Source organism: Balaenoptera ricei, chromosome 9 (assembly GCF_028023285.1).
Source record: "Balaenoptera ricei isolate mBalRic1 chromosome 9, mBalRic1.hap2, whole genome shotgun sequence".
Taxonomy (NCBI): Eukaryota; Metazoa; Chordata; class Mammalia; order Artiodactyla; family Balaenopteridae; genus Balaenoptera; species Balaenoptera ricei.
The window spans coordinates 37,584,323-37,606,892 of NC_082647.1; the positions used below are offsets into that span (position 1 = coordinate 37,584,323).

Consider the following 22,570-nt stretch of genomic DNA (forward strand, 5'->3'; position numbering starts at 1 on the left):
TGCTAGGTTACCAGGAAAAACAAGTTATTCAGAAGCAACTATAATGACCTTCTAGAAATTCTGTAGCTCTTTCTTTGCCTCCCTTCAGCACACGGTGCTCCTATAAGGCCCATAAACCCCATCATGAAACTGCTGGTCTATATTTAGTGTTAACTTAGCCAAGCAGTGTAAGATTCCAAATACTGACTTTTTTCATAGTGCCTAAGGTTTTTAGTAAATATAGTACTGGGACTATGCTTTAAAAAGAAAAAAACCACCATGCCTTGATTTAATTGGTAACTGACGAGGTTCTTATTGGACTGAGATTTACGTCCTTATTTGGCGGATGTGTAAACCGACACAGTTCCTGCACTTCTGCCAGGAGGTGCTCCCATGTATAAATATCGGGCAGCAGGCTGGAGCTGCCACTCTGACAACTAATTTGCACAGGACTCCAGTCAACAGGAAAAGAATAAGGCTGACCGTCTAAGCAGGACGAGGGCAGATCAGAGGACGCCTAGGGCTTGCAGTAGCTACAGAAGCGGACTCTGCGTGGGAGATTGCATGGCTACAGACCCAGTGCCCCCACTGCCGGCAATGGAAGCACTTTATCTCATCAACTTTCTTTCCTTTTCAAAGGCTTTATTCTATGCGTTTTTAATGCATCCTCCTTTCTCAGGAATGTCAGCCTCTGATGTGGTTCCCTCTCACACACGCCAAGGACCGTCTGCCCTCTGGGGTACATAAAAGGAGCAGTGAGGAGTAGACTGTACCACAAGCCCACCCCGCTGACTGACTATCCGGGCAGGACACTGAGGGTTAAGTGGTAAACGGATGCGTAACCCTTTATAACCCTACCCTCCATTGCCATCGCTAGACAGACATTAATTCATCCTTGAAACATATTGCACGTCAATTAGAAAATGTTTGCTCCACAAAATTCCTTTTACGTCTGTATTCAGTATGGACCTCACTCTCCTTTTGGGGGAAAGGAGTGTCATCTTTCAAAGCTTCATCTGTACCTGAGGACCAGTTCATGAAGAAAGACAATGTGACTAGTAACTGTTTTTCTCAGAAGCATATAATACATGAAAAGCTATGCCAAATTTCTTGGAAAATGAGAATGTTTGTTAGCTATTATTTTAATTATCATATTCAGCTTTAATCTCCCAACTACCTCATCTGTTTTAAACCATCTATTCTTTGGAAAAATAATAGGATGGCCTCATTTTGAACATTGACTGTTTTTCTCTCTCCTGTAAACCTAACCCTTGAAGTATCAGTCACCTCCACTCCTCCTCAAAGGTGAGGAAAATGGAGACTAAGCAACTCCTCCTGCCGAAGTCTGAATTCAACCCTATTTTACACCAGTGAGGGGGATGAGATTTTTTATGGCTTATGAGCCGTTAGACTTCTGGAGAACCCGTGAAGAACAAAACAAGACAACCTACCTCATTTTATCTACTCTGTATCTGAAAGGCCACATCCAGAAGAGTTTTGAGTCACAAGAAGAAAATAGGTATTCTCACATGAACTGTTCAATCTGGGGATATTTTCAAGTATTTCTTGCTTTTTCTTTCAAATATTATATCTCATTCCCAGGAAATTAAAACATGCTACCAAAGACTTGAGTCAAAGATACCAATTGGTTCAAAATTAATGACTGAACCTCAAAGAACTTACCAGGCAGGGACCATTTTAAATTCCTTTAAGCCAGCAAGATTAACCAAAAATCAAGGAATGAATTGGTCTCTCATATACCATTTTACTGCTCTGAAGAAAACTCAAGCATTCTTTCACATTGAATCCCCAGTTATCCTGTCTAGCAACTACCCATCAATTTGACAAAAAAGGCACCCGTCTATAAATTTAATATACAAGTTAACACTTGCTTATATCTTCTTCCTCGTAAAATCCCAGTAAAAAGGCAGAATAAAACTTATAAAACCACAAGTATAAAAATAGGAGGAAACAACACTGAGCAAGATTTCAACAAATGTATCAAACATGGGAAGGAGAGAGTGGTTGGTACCTGCCTTAGCAGACCTCCGGAGGACCATCACTGCTGAGTGAGGTGACAGACCCTGCAGAATTCAGGCAGGCTCAGGAACTGGAGGCAAAAGTGAAGTATGGAGCTAATTACAGGCAGGTAATTTCACGTTAGCCGAAAATATAATGCAATAAGAAGACTGGAAAACCATGTTACAGAAATCTCCCAAGAAAAAGAAATAAGGCCAGAGGCTCAACCCAGCAGCTCTAGTATCTCATGGGAGTTCCAGATCAAAGAAAATGTGTGTGTGTGTGTGTGTGTGTGTGTGTGTGTGTGTGAAGGGGGAGGGGAGGTCAAGAACTTAGTATTTTCCAGATCGCCAGAGTCCACCAAAGCACAGTACCACCCACTTTTAGAACAGTAGAGACGGATTCAAAGAACAAAAGAAACAAATCAGAAATTAAAATCCCATCAGATATCGCAGCAACACTTTAATTAGAATAGAGCAATGCCTTCAAAATCCTGAATTTGGTTTTCTACCTAGAATTTTATATACCAAGCCAAAGTATCTGTCAGACATTTAAAGTCCCAAAATAACTGACCTCCCACACACTCATTTCCAGAAGTTACTGAAGGAAGTGTTCCACTTTAACAGGAAAGTAACCTAATAACGAAGACAGGGCGTCCAGATGTGTAATCCAACTGGCAAGAGGAAAACAAATCCCAGGATGACGAAGTCTCAGGAAACAGCTGTATACTAAGATGAGAAGTTAGTCTAGACTGAAACAAGTACTCTGTTGGGCTTTGACCATGTGGAAGATAGATTAAAGAAGAATTTTACAAATTTACTTGGGACTATTTTGGAAAAGTTAGCGATGTGTGTGTAAAACCAAGACAAGATGTCCTATGAGAATGGAAATGTAAGCATAGTAAACCATCTAGTTCAGAGATGAATAGAAATATGGTCACTATAATGCAAACGATGCTGATTTAACCAAACAAAAATCAAAAAACAAAAAAAAAATGGGAGAAGGGAAAAGTAAAAAGGCAGAAATCTTCGCCTATCGAATAAAGAAATAGCTGTGTAAGCATACTACTTAGAAATCTGAAACCAAGGTGCTAGGAAAAAAACTATAAAGGCTGGAATGAAATGCCTCCTGAGAAATGGGAAAGGATGGCACAGGGAGCTAACTTCCTTATAAGCCTTGAAATACTATTATACTATGTATATACATCACTTTAATAAAAATTCATTAATATTTTAAAATATACATATATGAATTGAAAATTTAGAAAAAAATATTACTTGCAATCTCTTCTCCATGGTTCTAACCTACTTGGAATATAGAGGTGACAACACACAATGCCAGGTTCGAGATTACAAGTCTGTTTTCCATTGCACCGTTTCTGAGGGATGGAACTCATACTCCTAGAAGCAACAGTGGTTGCACAGGCTGGCCAATGATTTTCAATGAAGGGGGCACATCAGACCTTCCAGGAGAGGTTGAAGATGTGGCAGAGGGATGCTAGTTTAGAAAAAATACCTCTATTTTGGTCCTTATCTACATGCTTCCCCACCCCTCTTATCACTATTTTCTGCATTAATATAAAGAAATCAATCTATGAATTCTAAACGGCAGGTATTACTTGTGCAATGTAATTTTAATATAAAGTTTAATAATAACAAAACCCTAATGCATTGTCAAAATGCTTACAACTTCCCATAAAGTAAAAAAATCACCTCATGGGCAACCAAGCAGCAATAGTCTTAATAGTTGGAAAGCCAATGATATATTGCTACATTTTTTCATTTATTTTCATGTTTCCAAATATACAAGGCAAGTTCTGTTTCACTCTCTCCCTACCCCATTTCATCATTTTGAACTTGAACTTGAAACCCATAAATGTTTTCTTCTATTAAAAAAGAAGCACTTTTAGTGTGAAAAGATCTTTATTTCAAATTAAAGAGCACAAGGTCTTACACAGCAGATAAAATTAGTGTTACTGCCCTCAGAGGTCAAGGTTAGCAAATTTTCTGGCATATACAAATTCATTATGAATAACAGATGGACTGAATGGCCTGTAAGTGCAGCTGTCAGGTCTCACGGTATAATTCCCTTTGTTGATCCCACTGACAAAATTATTAGGTTCCATTTTAAATTGAAAATAATAGCAGCTTTTCCAGAAGATCTAGCTCCCAAAATTGTATCCAGAACTCATCTGTCTAAGATCTTAAGTTAAATACCTTGTATATCTATATCATTATAATCAATATTTCTGACAACCACAGCGTAAGAAATTTAACCTCAGCTAATAGTTTTTCTCATCATGAAATCAAGTGAAATACTATATTTTTGCTCTCTTCATAAATAGAAAATGACCACACACTACAAACACTTTATTCATGTTTACTGATTATATATACAGAGAATATTCAATAACCAGAACTCACCATTTGCAATGCTATACTTTAAATTATAATATAACCCCTACTACAAAAGCTATCTGTTGACCCAAGATAAAAAACTGTCTCTAGAGTTTAAATACATTAGAAATTATTTTAAAAAAAAAAGGGGGGAACTTAGAAAGTGGTCTTCAAATGCTAAAAACCTAGAAGAATTCTCCAACATCTGCTCTCTTATCTCGACATTTGCTTCGAGCTTTTGTTCGAGCTTTGAAGGCGGCAGAATTATATAAATGCTGAAATGAAGAAAAGGAAAATACAGGTGAGCCACTAAGGCTTCAGATATTCTTATAAAGTTAAAAAAAAAAGATAAATAAAAAAATCACAAAGGAAAGAAATGAACTAATTTGACTCTAGAAATATTTTAAATGTTTATAAGACAGACACAAAAAATGAGGGGGAAAATTAACACATTATAGTTCATGGCTATTCTGTATCAAAAAAAATAGTCAAACATGTAAAATAAAATACCAAGAAAATTCCAGCCAAAAAAATTTTTAAAAGTATATAAACATTTATTCTGATCAAGGAAAAGACAAATCATGAATTAATGTGGACAAAATACTCAAATTTGCTGTTAATTAAAATAATAAGGAAAAATATCATAAGGTTTCATTCAAACTAACAAATTTCTTAAATTATAAAACCCAATGCTGTCAAATATGTGTGTAATCGCTACATGCTTTCATTCACCACTGAAAATAATTAAAAATGATAGAATTATTTTGGAAGGTAATTTGGCAATGCATATCAAAAAATCATAATCAAGCCCTGTAGTCCCATGCAAGGATTTCTTCCAAGAAATAATTCAAAAGAGAAATTATGTGAAAATATTAGTATTTATTAAAAACAGTTTTAAAATACCCAACAATCAATTATATGACCATCAAAATGATTAAATGTAAAGATTCTTTATAATATACAATTAAACAATTCAGACCCACTAGGATGGCTATAATTTAAAACAAAAATAAAACCAAAAAAGTGTTGGTAGGGATGTCAAAATTTGAACTCTTATACTGCTAGTGGGAATGCAAAATGCACTACAGTCACTGTAGAAAACAGTTTGGTGGTTCCTTAAAAAGTTAAACAGAATTACCACATGACCAAGCAACTCCACTCCTAGTTATACACCTAAAAGAATCAAAAACAGGTGCTCTAACAAAAACTTGTACATATATGTTCATAGCAGCACGATTTAAAAGGGCCAAAAAGTGGAAACAAGCCAAATGTCCACCAACTAATGAACAGATAAACATGTGGCATATCCACACAATGAAGGATTACTTGGCCACAAAAAGGACTGAAGTAATGACATGCTACAACATGGATGAACCTTGGCAACATTATGCTAAATGAAAAAAACCAGTCACAAAAGGTCACATTATATGATTCTATGTATATGAAATATCCAGAAATAGGTAAATCCATAGAGACAGAATGCACATTAGTGACTGTCAGCAGCTGGTGGGGAGAAGAGGGGAGGGGAACGGAGAATGAATACTTAATGGACATAAGGTTCCTTCTGAGGTGGTGAAAATGTTTGGAAACTAGATAGTGGTGACAGCTGTGCAACACTGTAAGTGTACTAAATGCCACTAAACTGTACAGTGTAAAATAGTTTATTTTATGTTATGTGAATTTTACCTTAGTAAAAAAAATAAAAATATAAGGGTTTTTGAAATATTAAATAAAAATAATATTAACCACTATTTAATGTTACAAACTCTCTGAACACATTTGTTTCCTCATTTGTAAAATGAATCTGGTACTTACTAAGTGTAGGCTCAGTTATCTGATATGAAAGAAGCACTGTGTAAATATTTATCCTTAAATATATAAACTTCATAGAGCAAAAGGAAACAAAAAATGAAAATAGCTTCTATGTTAATAGGATTATGGATAAAAATATTTCATCATAACCCTCCATACTCTAAATGCAGTGAAGTTTCTATACTTTTAGTCCAGCTATTATTCTGTGTCCGAAACATCATGAGAACTAAAATCTCACAGACATAGCTAAATATCTATCACCTGGCAGAATCAAAGCTTTGGCTCCACTTTTCTTCTGTGAATTTAGTTCTATTGAAAACAAAACCAAACCTACCCTTTCAAAACGAGAAATCTTCATTGTTTTAAGTGTTGCAGCATCAAGCATCACTGGGGGTCCAAGTTCAAAAACATTGCGAAGGAATTCATTTGACTTAAATAAAAGAGAAAGGTAGTAAGGCTCAGTATTAAATATCAGCTCTTTTTTTTTAACTACATAAAGTGAAATCTGGTTAACAGAAGTTATGTAGAGCTTATAAATATGAACGTAAGTCACTTATTTTCTTTCTGTTTCTCATAAGACCAAATTGTTTTCCAATGTCTTGAATTCAAGAAAGCTATGTCAAACTATCTGCTTTCCTACAAAGATATCAAGTGTTTCAACAGCTATATAGATGCTCCACTAGGCTTACACAATACAAAAACAAACAGAAGAATTTCATATTTATTCAATTTAACTTTCAAAAATAAATTTGCTATTTTGCATATCATATGCTGAAAACATTCTGTATATTGAAACTAACTTCAAAAGCCAGTTAAGTAAGGTAGATTTAAAACTCCTCCTTAATTTAAAAGCAAACATACAGAAAGGATGTCACCCACTCACCTGCAAGTGGTACTGCATCCCTGATCCAAGAACCTCCTTAAAGGTGTCATATGTATGTTTTTTGACCCAGCAATCAATATACATGCGTTCAGGACCAAATTTAACAGTTTCTGTTGGAAAATCCCGTTCCTGGCCAAGAGAAGAACAAAAATTATAAGAGGAACCAAAATGATCTAAAGAGATCCTACATAAACACAATTTCTAAACAGACATATATATGTTGAAATGAACACTATGGTTTAAACTGATACCTCCATCCCTGAAATATGAATAGACTAGAAAGTGGAAGTACTATCCCACATATAAGGGTGTAGAATTTGCCTAGTTGTGGTAGACTTGAAGACACAACTAAGTCTGGATAAATATTAACGGCAAAACCACCTCGTTGTGAATGTTTTTAAGTTTCAAAAGCACTCAACAAACTTGGTGAAAAAGTCAGATATTTGTACTGGTCTAGGATTGGCAGGGGCGGAGGGAGGGGAGGTTACAGGACGAGTCAGAAAGACAAGATATCCTCACAAGCCAGTGGTGAAATTGGGGGAAGCAGAAATCTAGGAAAGGAAGGGAAGATAAATAGGGTTTACAGACCAACCATCAAGGAGTACCTATTACAGCATTAAGTGGCCTACCTCTACCGCCCTCAGGATGTCTCTGAACACCGACCGCTGCTTTCTCTTGTCCACTTTGGCCCGGTGCTTATTTCCATCTGTAGCCAAAGCCCTAAGCATCTGAGTCAAAGACTCCATGTCTTCGTAAAAAAAGTCCTGGTCAGAAAAAAAAAATTTGATTTTGTTTGTGGTTTGTTGTTTCTTTCCCCCCAAACTCTTCTAGAGTTAACAAAAAACAGTCCACCTTGGAAATATCCAACAGGGTTACACAGAGCAACGCAAATCTTTGAGCTATTTAGAGATCTTGGCACAGATACACACATAAACACTTATTGTCATGCAAAAATTTAATCCAGAAATGTTGCCTACAAGATGATACACTACCACCAAACAATGAACATTCCTCTTCCAAGTATAACCACATGCATTCAACCAATGCTTACTGTGTTCCTACTGTATTCAAGACATTACTGGGATTTCCAAGTTCAGTGATAGTCAGATACACATAAACCAATACAGCTTCTACCCCCTGGCTCCCTAGTCCCCAAAGCACATATTCCCAGAATTCCAAATATTCTTATTCCAAAAGGGCAAGCTATCAGTAATGCTTTTTAAAGCACCTAATTTCTAATTTATTGGCCATATTTCAAATAAGCAACCAAGTATTTACATCAGGTGCACAACTCAAGTGATTAAATTATTTAAGAAAGGAAGATATTTTAATCCCTTTTGGAGGGAAGCCACAAAATGTATTACTATTTGCTATGACCATAAGTTGACTATGGGCTTCCTTTTTACAGTTTAAGTGGCTATACTTTGAAAGTCTCTTTATTTTGGGTGTTTTTACTCCCTGATTAAATTTTACAACCACATTAAACGAAAAGATGATTCCAAGTTCTTAAGCTGACCAAAAACTAGAGCAGACACTCATGGAAGCCAGAAGGTGACCCATCTCCAGTTCTAGTTATTAATGCCTATTTAACATTTTTTGCATTGGTGGTAACAATCACTTAACTTATTCTATTAAAACAAGCAGCTCAGACTTCCCTGGTGGCGCAGTGGGTAACAGTCCGCTTGCCAATGCAGGGGATACGGGTTCGATTCCTGGTCCGGGAAGATCCCTCATGCCATGGTGCAACTAAGCCCATGCACCACAACTACTGAGCCTGTGCTCTAGAGCCCGAGAGCCACAACTACTGAGCGTGCACACCACAACTACTGAAGCCCGCACACCCTAGAGCCCGTGCGCTCTGGGGCCCGCATGCCACAACTACTGAGCCCACGTGCTACACCTACTAAAGCCCGTGCACCTACAGCTCGTGCTCCGCAACGAGAAGCCACTGCAATGAGAAGCCCGCGCACCACAACCAAGAGGAGCCCCCGCCCGCCGAAACTAGAGAAAGCCCACATGCAGCAACAAAGACCCAATGCAGCCAAAAATAAAAAAATAAAAAAATAAAACAAGCAGCTCTTATTGTAGGCATTCTTCACACTGTATACATAATTGTTCAATCTCAAAAAATATAATTTCTTTTAATGTCTAAAATGAAAAAAATTATTACACTCATGGAAAATAAGCTTGAAATTAACACGGATATTCTTAATTTAAAGTATTTTTCTCATTGCCAGTATTTTAGAGATTGTACACTCTTAACTGTTCTAACAAATGTTTTCTTCAAATGTTCTGATTCAACTTTCTATGTCTGAGTTAGCTGGAAATAACACCTGTCAAGAAGACTTTCATCTAGAAAAGCAGGTACCAAAGCTGATAAGATGTTATTAAAACAGTCCAATGATACTTTGATCTGTACATTTAAATTCCAAAAAATTTGATTCCATCATAACAAAATGGGAATCATTTTACTGCTAGAAACAAATACATTTCAGGGACTAGACGTTCTCTACTCATTTCACTGACTACTTGTTCTTTTGTATATTCTCAAAAAGAAAATTTATGGAAGATTTAAAAATACATATATGGGAGAATACACCAAAAATTAACAAGACTCTATGCATTACCTTAATTTGTTCTAAGAACTGGGAACTACTGCTAGTGGTCTCAACAATCTCACCTCCCAGCATACATCTGGCCATGTCTAAAGACATTTTTGGTTATCATCATCTGCCAGGAGGTGCTACTGGCCTCTAATGAGTGGAAGCTAGGGAAGCTGCTAAACATCCTAAAATGTACAAGACAGCGCCCCCTCCAACAACAAAAATTATCCAGCCCAACATATCAACAGTGCTGAAGTTGAGAAACCCCACGGTAAATAATCTTAGCAATCAATAAAACTCAATCTAGTTTACAGAGTCTGAACCACTGAGTTGAATATAATACTTGTGAAAATAAATATTAAGTAGTGTAGGGAAATGTCTCCATAAAGTGCCTGTGCTTTAAAAAGAAAGAAAACATAAAATATAACAAAAATAGTCCATAAACAGCATCCAAAAGCCAATTTACTGAAGTTTGGGATAACTGCATAGTAAAACTCTACACTCAGGGACAAATGAAAAATGGGCTCCTAGAGGGACAAATACCTAACTCCTATCAATAATGAAAAGAAAATTGCATAGTCATTGCCACACAACGGGGTCAAAAGTCCTACTTTTCAGAACCTCAAGCCTACTACTCACTACATCAAGTATTAAAAATTACGAATCTGTTTCATCACCTGTAAAATGAAAATATCCACCCTCCCACCACATGATAGTTTTAAGGATTAAATAAGACAGGAAATATAAATTTGCCCAATAAATTATGAAGCATGAACTATTATATCAATATTCTAGATTTAGAGGAATTTACATAGAATTGGACTTTTAAAAAATCAGTGTAATAATTACAGCTATATGAGGAAGTTTATTGTCATACAAAACAGGTTTTGCAGTCAGAACATCTATGTTTGAATCACAAACATCCATTACTTAGACATATATAACCTTGGGCATAATTACATTAGCAAACTGTGTCTCAGGAGGATAGTTAATACCACCCACACCTCACAGGTTTATTTAAGGCCTAAGTAAAATATATTTATATATTCTAAAAATATATAAAACACAGTACATAAACATCCATTATGCTACAGCCTGTTTCAGTCTAACAATATAAATGCTTCAAACAGGTCAGCTAAAGATAATTATTTCATACTAAAACAACTGTAAGTTAAATGGTTTCAAAAGCTGAGTGGCGTTAGAATGAAATGAAACCACAGAAAACTTTTAGAAGAGTTTAAATACACAGGACGAGATGCTTAAGGTCACAAAAATCATCCCCCAATCTAGTATTTCTATACAGAAGTCACTGGAGCACTGACTGTAAACAAAATGAAATAAGCTGGATCTTGCACAGCTGTCCTACGTGTTAAAAAATAATCATAGGGAAGCCTAACATTAAAACAGAATTTGATCTCTCCCCACTTCACTGCAAAGCGCTGACTACTATTTCTAGAATGGTTTTATCTGACTCTACTCAACTACAAAGACTTTTATTCTTTTCATTCCCTGCTAACTGAGGCAGAATGTCTCCATCAGAGTATGGAGACATTTTTACATGAGTCAGTTATCCTATAAACAAAGGCAAGAAATGAGAAGCACGTGGGGTTGTCCTTTCTGGAAATATAAAATCTAAGTGATTAAGGCCTGGGGAGTGTGTTGTGAGTCTTCAGATTTTCTTTTCTTTGTTTCCGCTCTGTCTCTCCGTCCTGAAGCACTTCCCCTGTCAGCTTAGGTGGGGGATAGAGCAGGGAAGATTAGGGAAGGTCTGACTATACTATATTTTGGTATATTTTCCTGAATCAGCGTATCACAAGGCCCTCAGATCTATAATTCCACTCACTAAATAGCCCTTGTCTTAGTTTAAGTTACCCTAGAGAGCTCCTAAAAGGCTACTACTAGAGTATTAGTAAGAGGGAGGTAATACCTGATTCATTTAATAGTGCAGGAACTGCTACCACTTACACTGTACTTGGCATGTGTTCCCAAGAACCGTATTAGGTAGTGACTATTATTATCTCCATTGTAAAGATATGGACACTGAGGCATAGAGAAGTTGCCCAACATCATCCAGCTAATAAGGGTGGAAGACAGAATTTGAACCCAGGCAGAGCAGCTCCTAAGTACACTCTTTACCTGCTTGGTTACATGGCAGACACACAAAGTAAACTAAGGGAGCTCTCACAAACGAAGGATTACTAATTCTTCATATCAACTTTGAACAAATAGCTATTATTAATATTTCACCAACTCATTCTTTAAAACCCAACCTAAAACCCAGCTCTTCAGAGAGTTTTTTACTAAGTCTCCCAGGCTGATTTCATCACATTGCTAGATTTCCAGGTTAATAATAACACAAAATAATTAATGTTAGCAAAAGGCTCTGAATAATTTGATGCCACAAATGTGCTACAAAAACCTAATTTAAATCAACCTATGGTTTAACTAACTTTTTGAACACCTTGTAACTACACTAACCCACCACCAGACACTCCCCTCCTTTCAAAAAACCTAACAAAAATAGCAAAGAGTGCTCGCTTCGGCAGCACATATACTAAAATTGGAACGATACAGAGAAGATTAGCATGGCCCCTGCGCAAGGATGACACGCAAATTCGTGAAGTGTTCCATATTTTTAATCATAAAGATGAGATCAGAAATAAATGAAAAAGAAATGAAGGAAACGATAGCTGAGTTCAATAAAACTAAAAGCTGGTTCTTTGAGAAGATAAACAAAATTGATAAACCATTAGCCAGACTTATCAAGAAAAACAGAGAGAAGACTCAAATAGAATTAGAAATGAAAAAGGAGAAGTAACAACTGACACTGCAGAAATACAAAGGATCACAAGAGATTACTACAAGCAACTATATGCCAATAAAATGGACAATCTGGAAGAAATGGACAAATGCTTAAAAATGCACAACCTTCCGAGACTGAACCAGGAATAGAAAATATGAACAGACCAATCACAAGCACTGAAATTGAAACTGTGGTTAAAAATCTTCCAACAAACAAAAGCCCAGGACCAGATGGCTTCACAGGAGAATTCTATCAAACATTTAGAGAAGAGCTAACACCTATCCTTCTCAAACTCTTCCAAAATATAGCAGAGGGAGGAACACTCCCAAACTCATTCTACGAGGCCACCATCACTCTGATACCAAAACCAGACAAAGATGTCACGAAGAAAGAAAACTACAGGCCAGTATCACTGATGAACACAGACGCAAAAATCCTCAACAAAATACTAGCAAACAGAATCCAACAGCACATTAAAAGGATCATACACTATGATCAAGTGGGGTTTATCCCAGGAGTGCAAGGATTCTTCAATATACGCAAATCAATCAACGTGATACACCATATTAACAAATTGAAGGAGAAAAACCATATGATCATCTCAATAGATGCAGAGAAAGCTTTCGACAAAATTCAACACCATTTATGATAAAAACCCTCCAGAAAGTAGGCAGAGAGGGAACTTTCCTCAACATAATAAAGGCCATATATGACAAACCCACAGCCAGCATCATCCTCAATGGTGAAAAACCAAAACCATTTCCACTAAGATCAGGAACAAGACAAGGTTGCCCACTCTCACCACTATTATTCAACATAGTTTTGGAAGTGTTAGCCACAGCGATCAGAGAAAAAAAGGAAATAAAATCCAAATCGGAAAAGAAGAAGTAAAGCTGTCACTGTTTGCAGATGACATGATACTATACACAGAGAATCCTAAAGATGCTACCAGAATACTAGAGCTAATCAATGAATTTGGTAAAGTAGCAGGATACAAAATTAATGCACAGAAATCTCTTGCATTCCTATACACTAACGATGAAAAATCTGAAAGTAAAATTAAGAAAACACTCCCATTTACCATTGCAACAAAAAGAATAAAATACCTAGGAATAAACCTACCTAAGGAGACAAAAGACCTGTATGCAGAAAATTATAAGACACTGATGAAAGAAATTAAAGATGATACAAATAGATGGAGAGATATATACCATGCTCTTGGATTGGAAGAATCAACATTGTGAAAATGACTCTACTACCCAAAGCAATCTACAGATTCAATGCAATCCCTATCAAACTACCAATGGCATTACAACAAAAAATTTCACAATTTGTATGGAAACACAAAAGACCCCGAATAGCCAAAGCAATCTTGAGAGAGAAAAAAGGAGCTGGAGGAATCAGGCTCCCTGACTTCAGACTACACTACAAAGCTAAAGTAATCAAGACAGTATGGTACTGGCACAAAAACAGAAATACAGATCAATGGAACAGGATAGAAAGCCCAGAGATAAACCCACGCACATATGGTCACCTTATCTTTGATAAAGGAGGCAAGAATATACAGTGGAGAAAAGACAGCCTCTTCAATAAGTGGTGCTGGGAAAACTGGACAGCTACATGTAAAAGAATGAAATTAGAACACTTCCTAACACCATACACAAAAATAAACTCAAAATGGATTAAAGACCTAAATGTAAGGCCAGACACCATCAAACTCTTAGAGGAAAACATAGGCAGAACACTCTATGACATAAATCACAGCAAGATCCTTTTTGACCCAGCTCCTAGAGAAATGGAAATAAAAACAAAAATAAACAAATGGGACCTAATGAAACTTCAAAGCTTTTGCACAGCAAAGGAAACCATAAACAAGATGAAAAGACAACCTTCAGAATGGAAGAAAATACTTGCAAAGGAAGCAACTGACAAAGGATTAATCTCCAAAACATACAAGCCACGCATGCAGCTCAGTATCAAAAAAACAAACAACCCAATCCATAAATGGGCAGAAGATCTAAATAGACATTTCTCCAAAGAAGATATACAGATTGCCAACAAACACATGAAAGAATGCTCAACATTATTAATCATTAGAGAAATGCAAATCAAAGCTACAATAAGATATCATCTCACACCGGTCAGAATGGCCATCATCAAAACATCTACAAACAATAAATGCTGGAGAGGGTGTGGAGTAAAGGGAACCCTCTTGCACTGTTGGTGGGAATGTAAATTGATACAGCCACTATGAAGAACAGTATGGAGGTTCCTTAAAAAACTAAAAACATAACTACCATACGACCCAGCAATCCCACTACTGGGCATATACCCTGAGAAAACCATAATTCAAAAAGAGTCATGTACCACAATGTTCATTGCAGCTCTATTTACAATAGCCAGGACATGGAAGCAACCTAAGTGTCCATCAACAGATGAATGGATAAAGAAGATGTGGCACATATATATACAGTGGAATATTACTCAGCCATAAAAAGGAACAAAACTGAGTTATTTGTAGTGAGGTGGATGGACCTAGAGACGGTCATACAGAGTGAAGTAAGTCAGAAAGAGAAAAACAGATACCGTATGCTAACATGTATATGGAATCTAAAAAAAAAAAAAAAAAGGAAAATGGTCATGAAGAACCTAGGGGCAAGATGGGAATATAGATGCACACTTACTAGAGAATGGACTTGAGGGTACAGGGAGGGGGAAGGGTAAGCTGGGACAAAGTGAGAGAGTGGCATGGACATATATACACCACCAAACGTAAAATAGAGCTAGTGGGAAGCAGCCACATAGCACAGGGAGATCAGCTCGGTGCTTTGTGACCACCTAGAGGGGTGGGATAGGGAGGGTGGGACAGAGGGAGATGCAAGAGGGAAGAGATATGGGGACATATGTATATGTATAACTGATTCACTTTGTTATAAAGCAGAAACTGACACACCATTGTAAAGCAATTATACTCTAATAAAGATGTTAAAAAAATAAAAATCACAATGAGGAATCACCTCACACCTATTAGGATAGCTGTCATCGAAAAGACAAGAGATAACAAATACTGGTGAGGATGTGGAGAAAAGGGAACACTTGTGCACTGTTGGTGGGAATGTAAATTGGTGCAGGTACTTTGGAAAATAGTATGGATGTTCCTCAAAAAATTCAAAATAAAATTCCTACTGCAAAAAAAAAAAAAAAAAAAAGCAAACAAAACACTAGGTTCTGTTTTATAACCCAGTTATATATTCCATATATACAATGGAATATTACTCAGCCATAAAACGGAACGAAATTGGGTCATTTGTAGAGACGTGGATGGATCTAGAGACTGTCATACAGAGTGAAGTAAGTCAGAAAGAGAAAAACAAATATCGTATATTAACGCATATATGTAGAAAAATGGTACAGATGAACCGGTTTGCAGGGCAGAAATTGAGACACAGAAGTAGAGAACAAACATATGGACACCAAGGGGGGAAAGCGGCAGGTGGTGGGGGGGGTGGTGTGATGAACTGGGAGACTGGGATTGACATGTATACACTGATGTGTATAAAATGGATGACTAATAAGAACCTGCTGCATAAAAAATGAATAAAATTCTAAAATTCCAAAAAAAAAAAAAAAAAGCAAACAAAACGCTAGGTTCTGTTTTATAACCCAGTTCATTTTTGTCTTTGACAAGGACTTCAGTCAAATTAAATACATCTGGATGAGTTCTCCTGGCTATCACATATTATTTATTAAGTCAGAGAACATAAGATATGTAGGTAGTAATATATTTACATTTATGCAAATTTAAGCAAATTCAACACATATACTTTAAACTGCATCATTAGTTCACTTTTAAGATGCATTTCAAAGGAAAAAGAAAAGAAATTACCATTTCTAGTCAGTAGAGGAATACAAGATTAAAAACGGGGGCATCTGGCTTCTGTGCCTTGAGGTTAAGGAGCCATTAACTAGCTCAATAAAATTAAATGGATTGCTAAACTTCAGTCCTCCAATTTCTCACATAAGGAGACTCATTAGCTACTGACAGCATTAATAACTTACTTTTACCTCGTATCTGCTCTCTTTCAAAGTAAGGAGGGATGGGGGGGGCAACGAAACACAGGCCTAGAATGGAATGTGAATAAGCAAGGCAACCCAGAACATGTATTAATCTTATTTAGAATTATCCACTGTTAAATAAGTTCTTTAATTGCAGACAAAGTTTCATTCCAGAAATAGTCTTTCTCCTTAAATTAAGAAGCAGCTAGTAGGTAACCCAAGATTCACAATAGAGGTCACAAACCAGGGTGACCAAATGTCCCATATAGCCTAAGACAAAGGGTTTCCTAGAACACAGGACTTTTCAGTGCTACACTTGGAATACCATCAGGATGGTGGAACACCTATTGGTCACCTATCACAAACTCAAATACCTTCAAAAGCCAAACAGTGGTTTAAAAAAAAAAACAACTATGAGTTGACAGTGGTAGAGAACTGCAAAGCACATGTCCCAGACTAAAGGGCCATGTTTATTTCCATCTTTGGCTTAAAAGTTAAACATAACAGTAACTAAACTCATCTGACTTAACCCCAAACCTATGCTGACTTAATATTTCATCCATCTGTCCAACATTTATTATAAAGCATCCACGCATGAATTACCTTAATGTGTCTGATGTCTGAGAAATCCAAGCAGATCCAAAAGACTATATGGGACAACTCTCTCCATAAGTAATAAGAGTATACCTAAACTTCAGTTCTGTAGGCAGCAACAATTAAGTATAATGAACTACACTTAAATATTGCTCTACCAACCCCTATTGGTTTATGCTCTTAAAAGTATTACATCACCGCTGCCAAGAAGCAGGACGATCAACCACTAGGTTCTCAGTGGGCCATGCTCTAAAGTTATCATCCACTTCTTAATTGTGAGGATTACGATGAAATAATGGTCCTTGTGATGCAAGGTTTTTGTTTTACCTATCAGATACTTACACTCTCTATTCCTCTGGCCAATTCAAACAGAAGTGCCAGAGATTCACCAGCAGCTATTCTCATGTTTACATCATCAGAAGAGAGGAGGCTTGGAAGTTTATGGAAATGCCTAGAAAACAGTCAGTCATTATTATGTGAACACAACTGATTATGTCAATAAATGTTGATTTTATAAAACAAGAAACTAAAAATACATACACCTCAAGCTTTTTCTTCACCTCATTGATTGGGCAGATGGTCAGTAATAATGTCCACACGAGAAGCGAGCTGATATGAAGCGCTGAAGTAGGGGTGCTGCAGACAACATTAGTGTCTTTCTCTTTGAGATAGGACTTGGTGAAGATATTTTCCAAACACTGCAGAGTTGAATACAGCTCCTAATTTATAAGAACAGGAAATAAGATACCATCTTAAATGAGAAATGTGCAAACAACTGGATTCAAAAGGTTGTCTACTTACAGTAATGTCATCTGTGGCAATAAAACAGCAAACACCAAAGCAAGTTGCACACTAAAAAAAGCAAAACAAAAACAGACATTAATGTTTGCCATTTTCTTATTAATTCTACATCTTCCTGCTTTTATAATTCAATGTGAAAAATTTCTCAACTACATGACTACATTAGGTCCTAAGTACAGTATTAAAAAGAAAGAAAGAATATAAGGTCAAAAGTTAAGGGAAGTGGGTTTTGGCTAAAACCCACTAAGGTCTGCTACTAAACTCAGAGTATGACTTTAGGAAAGTTACTCCATTTCTCTCAGATTTTCCTTCATTAATCTAGCAGATCATTTCAAACTTCAACTCCAACTCAAAGACAGAGATGAAGTGTGGACATTTGAGATAAAGAAACCTACTCTATTAAAAACCTTTAAAACACAAATCTCAAAAAATTTAAATAGCTGTCCTCAAACTTCCGACTTAAAGAAGGATCTCATTAACTCAGATTTTACTTATTTTGGAATATGTTGAAAAGAGGGTGGGAATCCTATAATTGTTTATTTTTTTGGGGAGAGATGCTAAACAAGTGAGTACACAGTCCAAGATCACCAAGGCAAAGCTTACCTAATAAAACAGATTCAGAATATCTATATACAATCTACCTGCAACACAAATAGGAGCCATGAATTCTCAGAACACTGCTCTAACAAATTAATCATATAAAAACAGAATTTGAAATCCGTAAGGCTTTATTATTCTTCATTTCCCTTTTCCCCATATGTTATCACTAAAATTCCCTCATGTTGTTCCAAGTACCATTAAAGCTTAAAGCTTAAGTCTTTAAAGTCATCATTCATATGCCCAGGTTTCAGCTAGTTCTGTTCCAATAATATGAGGACACTTGTAATATTACTCTGCTTGGTGTCACTATTTTATTTTCATTAGTTTATCCTGGTAAAAATTGGACATTGTTAAAATTCAAAAGTAGCCTACACATTATTCTTAGCAAAGAAAAATTTCAATCTATCATCGCTTCCCCTAAGTAAGCAGCAGAAGCAAGGCCACATCTCTCCTTCTGATTACTATGAGAAATGGCAGATTAAAAATTAGGACTGCCTCCATTTAATAAAGATTCCTTCGGCTAATATGCAGAAGAATGTTAGTTTTTTTTTTTAAATTTTAATTCACAGCAAGAGTGAGAAGGATGAAGAAAGGGCCTTTAGATGACCACAACAAACTCACATGCAACCAAAATTAAGTGATCACCTCAAATATCTAATCAATAGTGTTTTCTGTCAAACATTTCAAATACCCCTATACTCCTGCACAGTTTAAAAGTTGCATGAAACTACACAAAAAGGAAGAACAGAAAGGTAAAGAGCAAAAGCGTGATTAAATATCTTAGGATTACTAACTATTGGGGGGCAGAGATTCCTATAAAGTCACTGAACTCCTATTCCTTTGCCTCTGGGAGAAAGAGCTAGACTATTCCCAGCATCCATACAGTTGGTAAACCAAGGAACTCTTGGCAGAAGCGATGTGTCTCTGTCCTCTAGCTTTCCCCATCTAGCTGCCATAGTTGCCATCTGAAAGGACCTATAGGTAGGGCAGAGCTGCAGGATGGATGCGTAGGGACGCTGCTGACTTGACTGGGCAGTGATATGAACAAGAAGTAAACTTTTATTAAGCCACTAAGACTTCAGGGTTTATCTGATACAAAGATTAATGTCATTTACCGTAAGTAATACTAAAGAGGAAGCTAATTTGAATAATCAGTATTAAAAAGTTTTAAACTTAAACTGGTTCTCTTGTTAGGAAAACAGCTTAAGATTCAAATCCACTAAAATTAAATTTTTAAGATCTATTAAGACTCTTAAGATTCTTAAGATCCATAACATTCAAATCTTAAAATCCATTAAGATTCAAATCCACTTTCTAAATCCACTACAACCAACTCATGTTTCTGTGAATAAAGCAAAACATGTTCATGTGATCATTTAAATCACTTATTAGCACACCAAAAACCAACAACCAAAAACAAAAACAAAACCCCCAAAACCCACAGTCTGAAGTATTGCAAGTGGTATGTATCAATTAGAGAATGAAAGCTTTTCCAAACCCCAAAAACCAGATGAATATTTCACAAGTCAGAGTTTCAGAGTTTCCTACATCTACCAAATCCACCTGTGTAACTATAGCATTCAGCTCTCTCATAAGGACTTTTAGGCCACAACAGCCAGAATTTTTTTTAAAAAACCACTCTATTACATTTCTTAGAATTAAAAAATAACCACACAATAAACATTGTCTAGACCATTTCTTTCAGCTCCAATAAAAACTGGATCATCCTAAATAACTCAACGTAGCACTGTATTTCATATCGGCAAATGATGTTCAATTTCAAAGATGTAGAAATCTTCTCTATATGGGATGCTCTGTTGAGTCTCAGAAAATTTAAGAGGGCAATTGTCATATTGAGCCTGCTCACTAAAATTAAAGACAAATGGGGGTGGTGGTGGGATGAACTGGGAGATTGGGATTGACATATACACACAAATATGGATAAAATAGAGAACTTATGAGAACCTGCTGTATAAATAAATTTAAAAAATAAAATTCAAAAAACAAAGGGACAAATGAGAATAAAATGTTAATAAAAAACCTGCTATATTTTTTAAAGATGCTATTTTCCTAGATCATTCATCACAAGGTCTGGCTGTCATGCCTAGACAGATCTATAAATTTAAAAATCCTATACTTACAGTTTGCCTAGCCTGGATACTAGCTGCTCCATCACAAATTATTTTCTTCAGGATTGGTCCAAGAGTCTTTAAAACCTCTTCACTTTCAATTCCAGGGCCCAACTGAATACAAAGAACAGATGCTAATGCTGCGGCTGCACGCTGCTCATCACCTTTACCTATAAAAGAAGCCACAATGCAACTATGACAAATCATTTTCAATAGACTTATGAAGGCAGCAATCTCCCAAATTTGTTCAATTTCAAAATAGCATCTACCAATTATGAAAATCGTAATATGCTCAAGGCTTTGACATGAGCTATAAATCTAGTGAGGTTAAAGAGCTCAAACTCTGGAAACAGACCTCACTCAAATCCTAGATCTACCACGTATTAGCCAAATGATCTTCAACCAATTACTCTTATTCTCAAAACATTTCCTCATCTGTGAAATGGAGATTAACACCAATTTTAAGGGAGTACTGTAACAGTTCAGCCAAATAATGCATTTCAAGCTGATCTGACTTTCCAAATCCTTCATGTACTCATGTACTCAAGTAGCCCTTGAATTAATCTGACAAGCATTTCAGATGTACACAGCCCAAGAGGTAAACTAAACTTTCAGGGCTTCCTCCACCAGTGTTTTTTTTTTTTTTTTAATAAATAAGGGATTAAAAAATAAGGGATTCTTGGGAATTTCCTGGTGGTCCAGTGGTTAGGACTCCGAGCTCTCGTTGCCGAGGGCTCAGGTTCCATCCCTGGTCAGGGAACTAAAAATCCCACAAGCTGCATGGTACGGCCAAAAAATAAAAATAAAAATATTAAAAAAATAAGGGATTCTTTAAAACTATAGAAAATACGTTAATATAAAGGTAAATGTAAGTTAACTCTTGAGAACTGTATACACCAAAGGATTTGGGCAAATTTTGAACTTAAGTTATTATCTGATAAGTTAAATGTTTATGCAGGTTTTAAGAAATTTTTAAAGGTCACCTAGTCCAACTACCTTGTGGATACAGTTTCAGTGTAAACACTTTTAACAAAGCCATTGTAATATCTCAAAAAAGTTGGCTCTGTTATCAACTATACCAGTAACAAAGTATATAACTTTAGACCAGTCTCCTGTTTTCCTAGGCCTTTCTTTTTCCTATACAGTGAGAGGTGGATTAGATCAAAGGTTTCCAAACACCCATTCTTGACAAAGCTTTCACCTGAAGCAAAATGAGAATAAGAACATAAAGCTAAGCACATTCGATTTAAAGGAACATGTGTGCTTCCTACACTTTTGGTGCTAGAAATATTTTGTTGATAAAGTGATAATGATAGTTGAAGCTAATTATTTTCATAATGTTCTTACTTGGCAAAATAATTAAGCTGGCAGCCCCAAATCTTTTTAAATCTGGCAGTCCCTAAAATTGAAAGTTTGATAATACTAGACTTAATCTTTAAGGTCTCTCTTCATTCTTAAAAGTTCTATGATCATAAAAGTTCTATGATCATAATATGAATTCCAGAATCTCCATTACAAAGTTCTAGAATTCAAATATTCCAAGGGATATCCTGAAATGATGTCATTGACAGGTATGATTGATGTTTTAAATAAGAAAATGAGGTAGATAATTATGATACTTTTTTAATTTTAGAAAAATGAAGTAGGATGGCTTATAAATAATACTTTTTGTTGACATCTGACACATGGTTTCAAGTCTTTCTTATATACAAAAGAATGGCAAACACCTCTTCTGATACAACTAAAGTTGATAATCCACCCCAATCCTTCCTAGTTTCGAACTGTTTATTACATAAACAAAACGAAGCTAACAAGTTTGATTTTGAGTTCTAACAAGCCTGGCATATTCCCTGCCAATTACAAAGTTATAAGAGTGAGCCAGACTTCTAAGTGCT

At 36.1% G+C, this 22,570-nt stretch overlaps 1 protein-coding gene and 1 non-coding gene across 3 annotated transcripts in view; one reads left to right on the top strand and one right to left on the bottom strand.

The window, feature by feature from the left end:
* Positions 1 to 3,901: 3,901 nt before the first annotated feature.
* The window catches only part of IFRD1 (interferon related developmental regulator 1), a 47,828-nt gene continuing 29,159 nt past the window's right edge, over positions 3,902 to 22,570 (bottom strand). For both annotated transcript variants that reach the window (XM_059933588.1, XM_059933587.1), the window contains 8 exons: positions 20,688 to 20,845; positions 17,947 to 17,997; positions 17,686 to 17,864; positions 17,488 to 17,596; positions 7,719 to 7,853; positions 7,090 to 7,218; positions 6,541 to 6,636; positions 3,902 to 4,669 (listed from right to left, as the gene is read on the bottom strand). In XM_059933588.1, the coding sequence (XP_059789571.1) occupies positions 4,580 to 4,669; positions 6,541 to 6,636; positions 7,090 to 7,218; positions 7,719 to 7,853; positions 17,488 to 17,596; positions 17,686 to 17,864; positions 17,947 to 17,997; positions 20,688 to 20,845 (947 nt within the window). In that variant the 3' untranslated portion in view covers positions 3,902 to 4,579. The remainder of the gene's footprint in view (positions 4,670 to 6,540; positions 6,637 to 7,089; positions 7,219 to 7,718; positions 7,854 to 17,487; positions 17,597 to 17,685; positions 17,865 to 17,946; positions 17,998 to 20,687; positions 20,846 to 22,570) is intronic.
* LOC132372269 (U6 spliceosomal RNA) lies at positions 12,223 to 12,329 on the top strand. Its single transcript, XR_009505139.1, has one exon. It is a non-coding gene; the product is annotated as a U6 spliceosomal RNA (small nuclear RNA).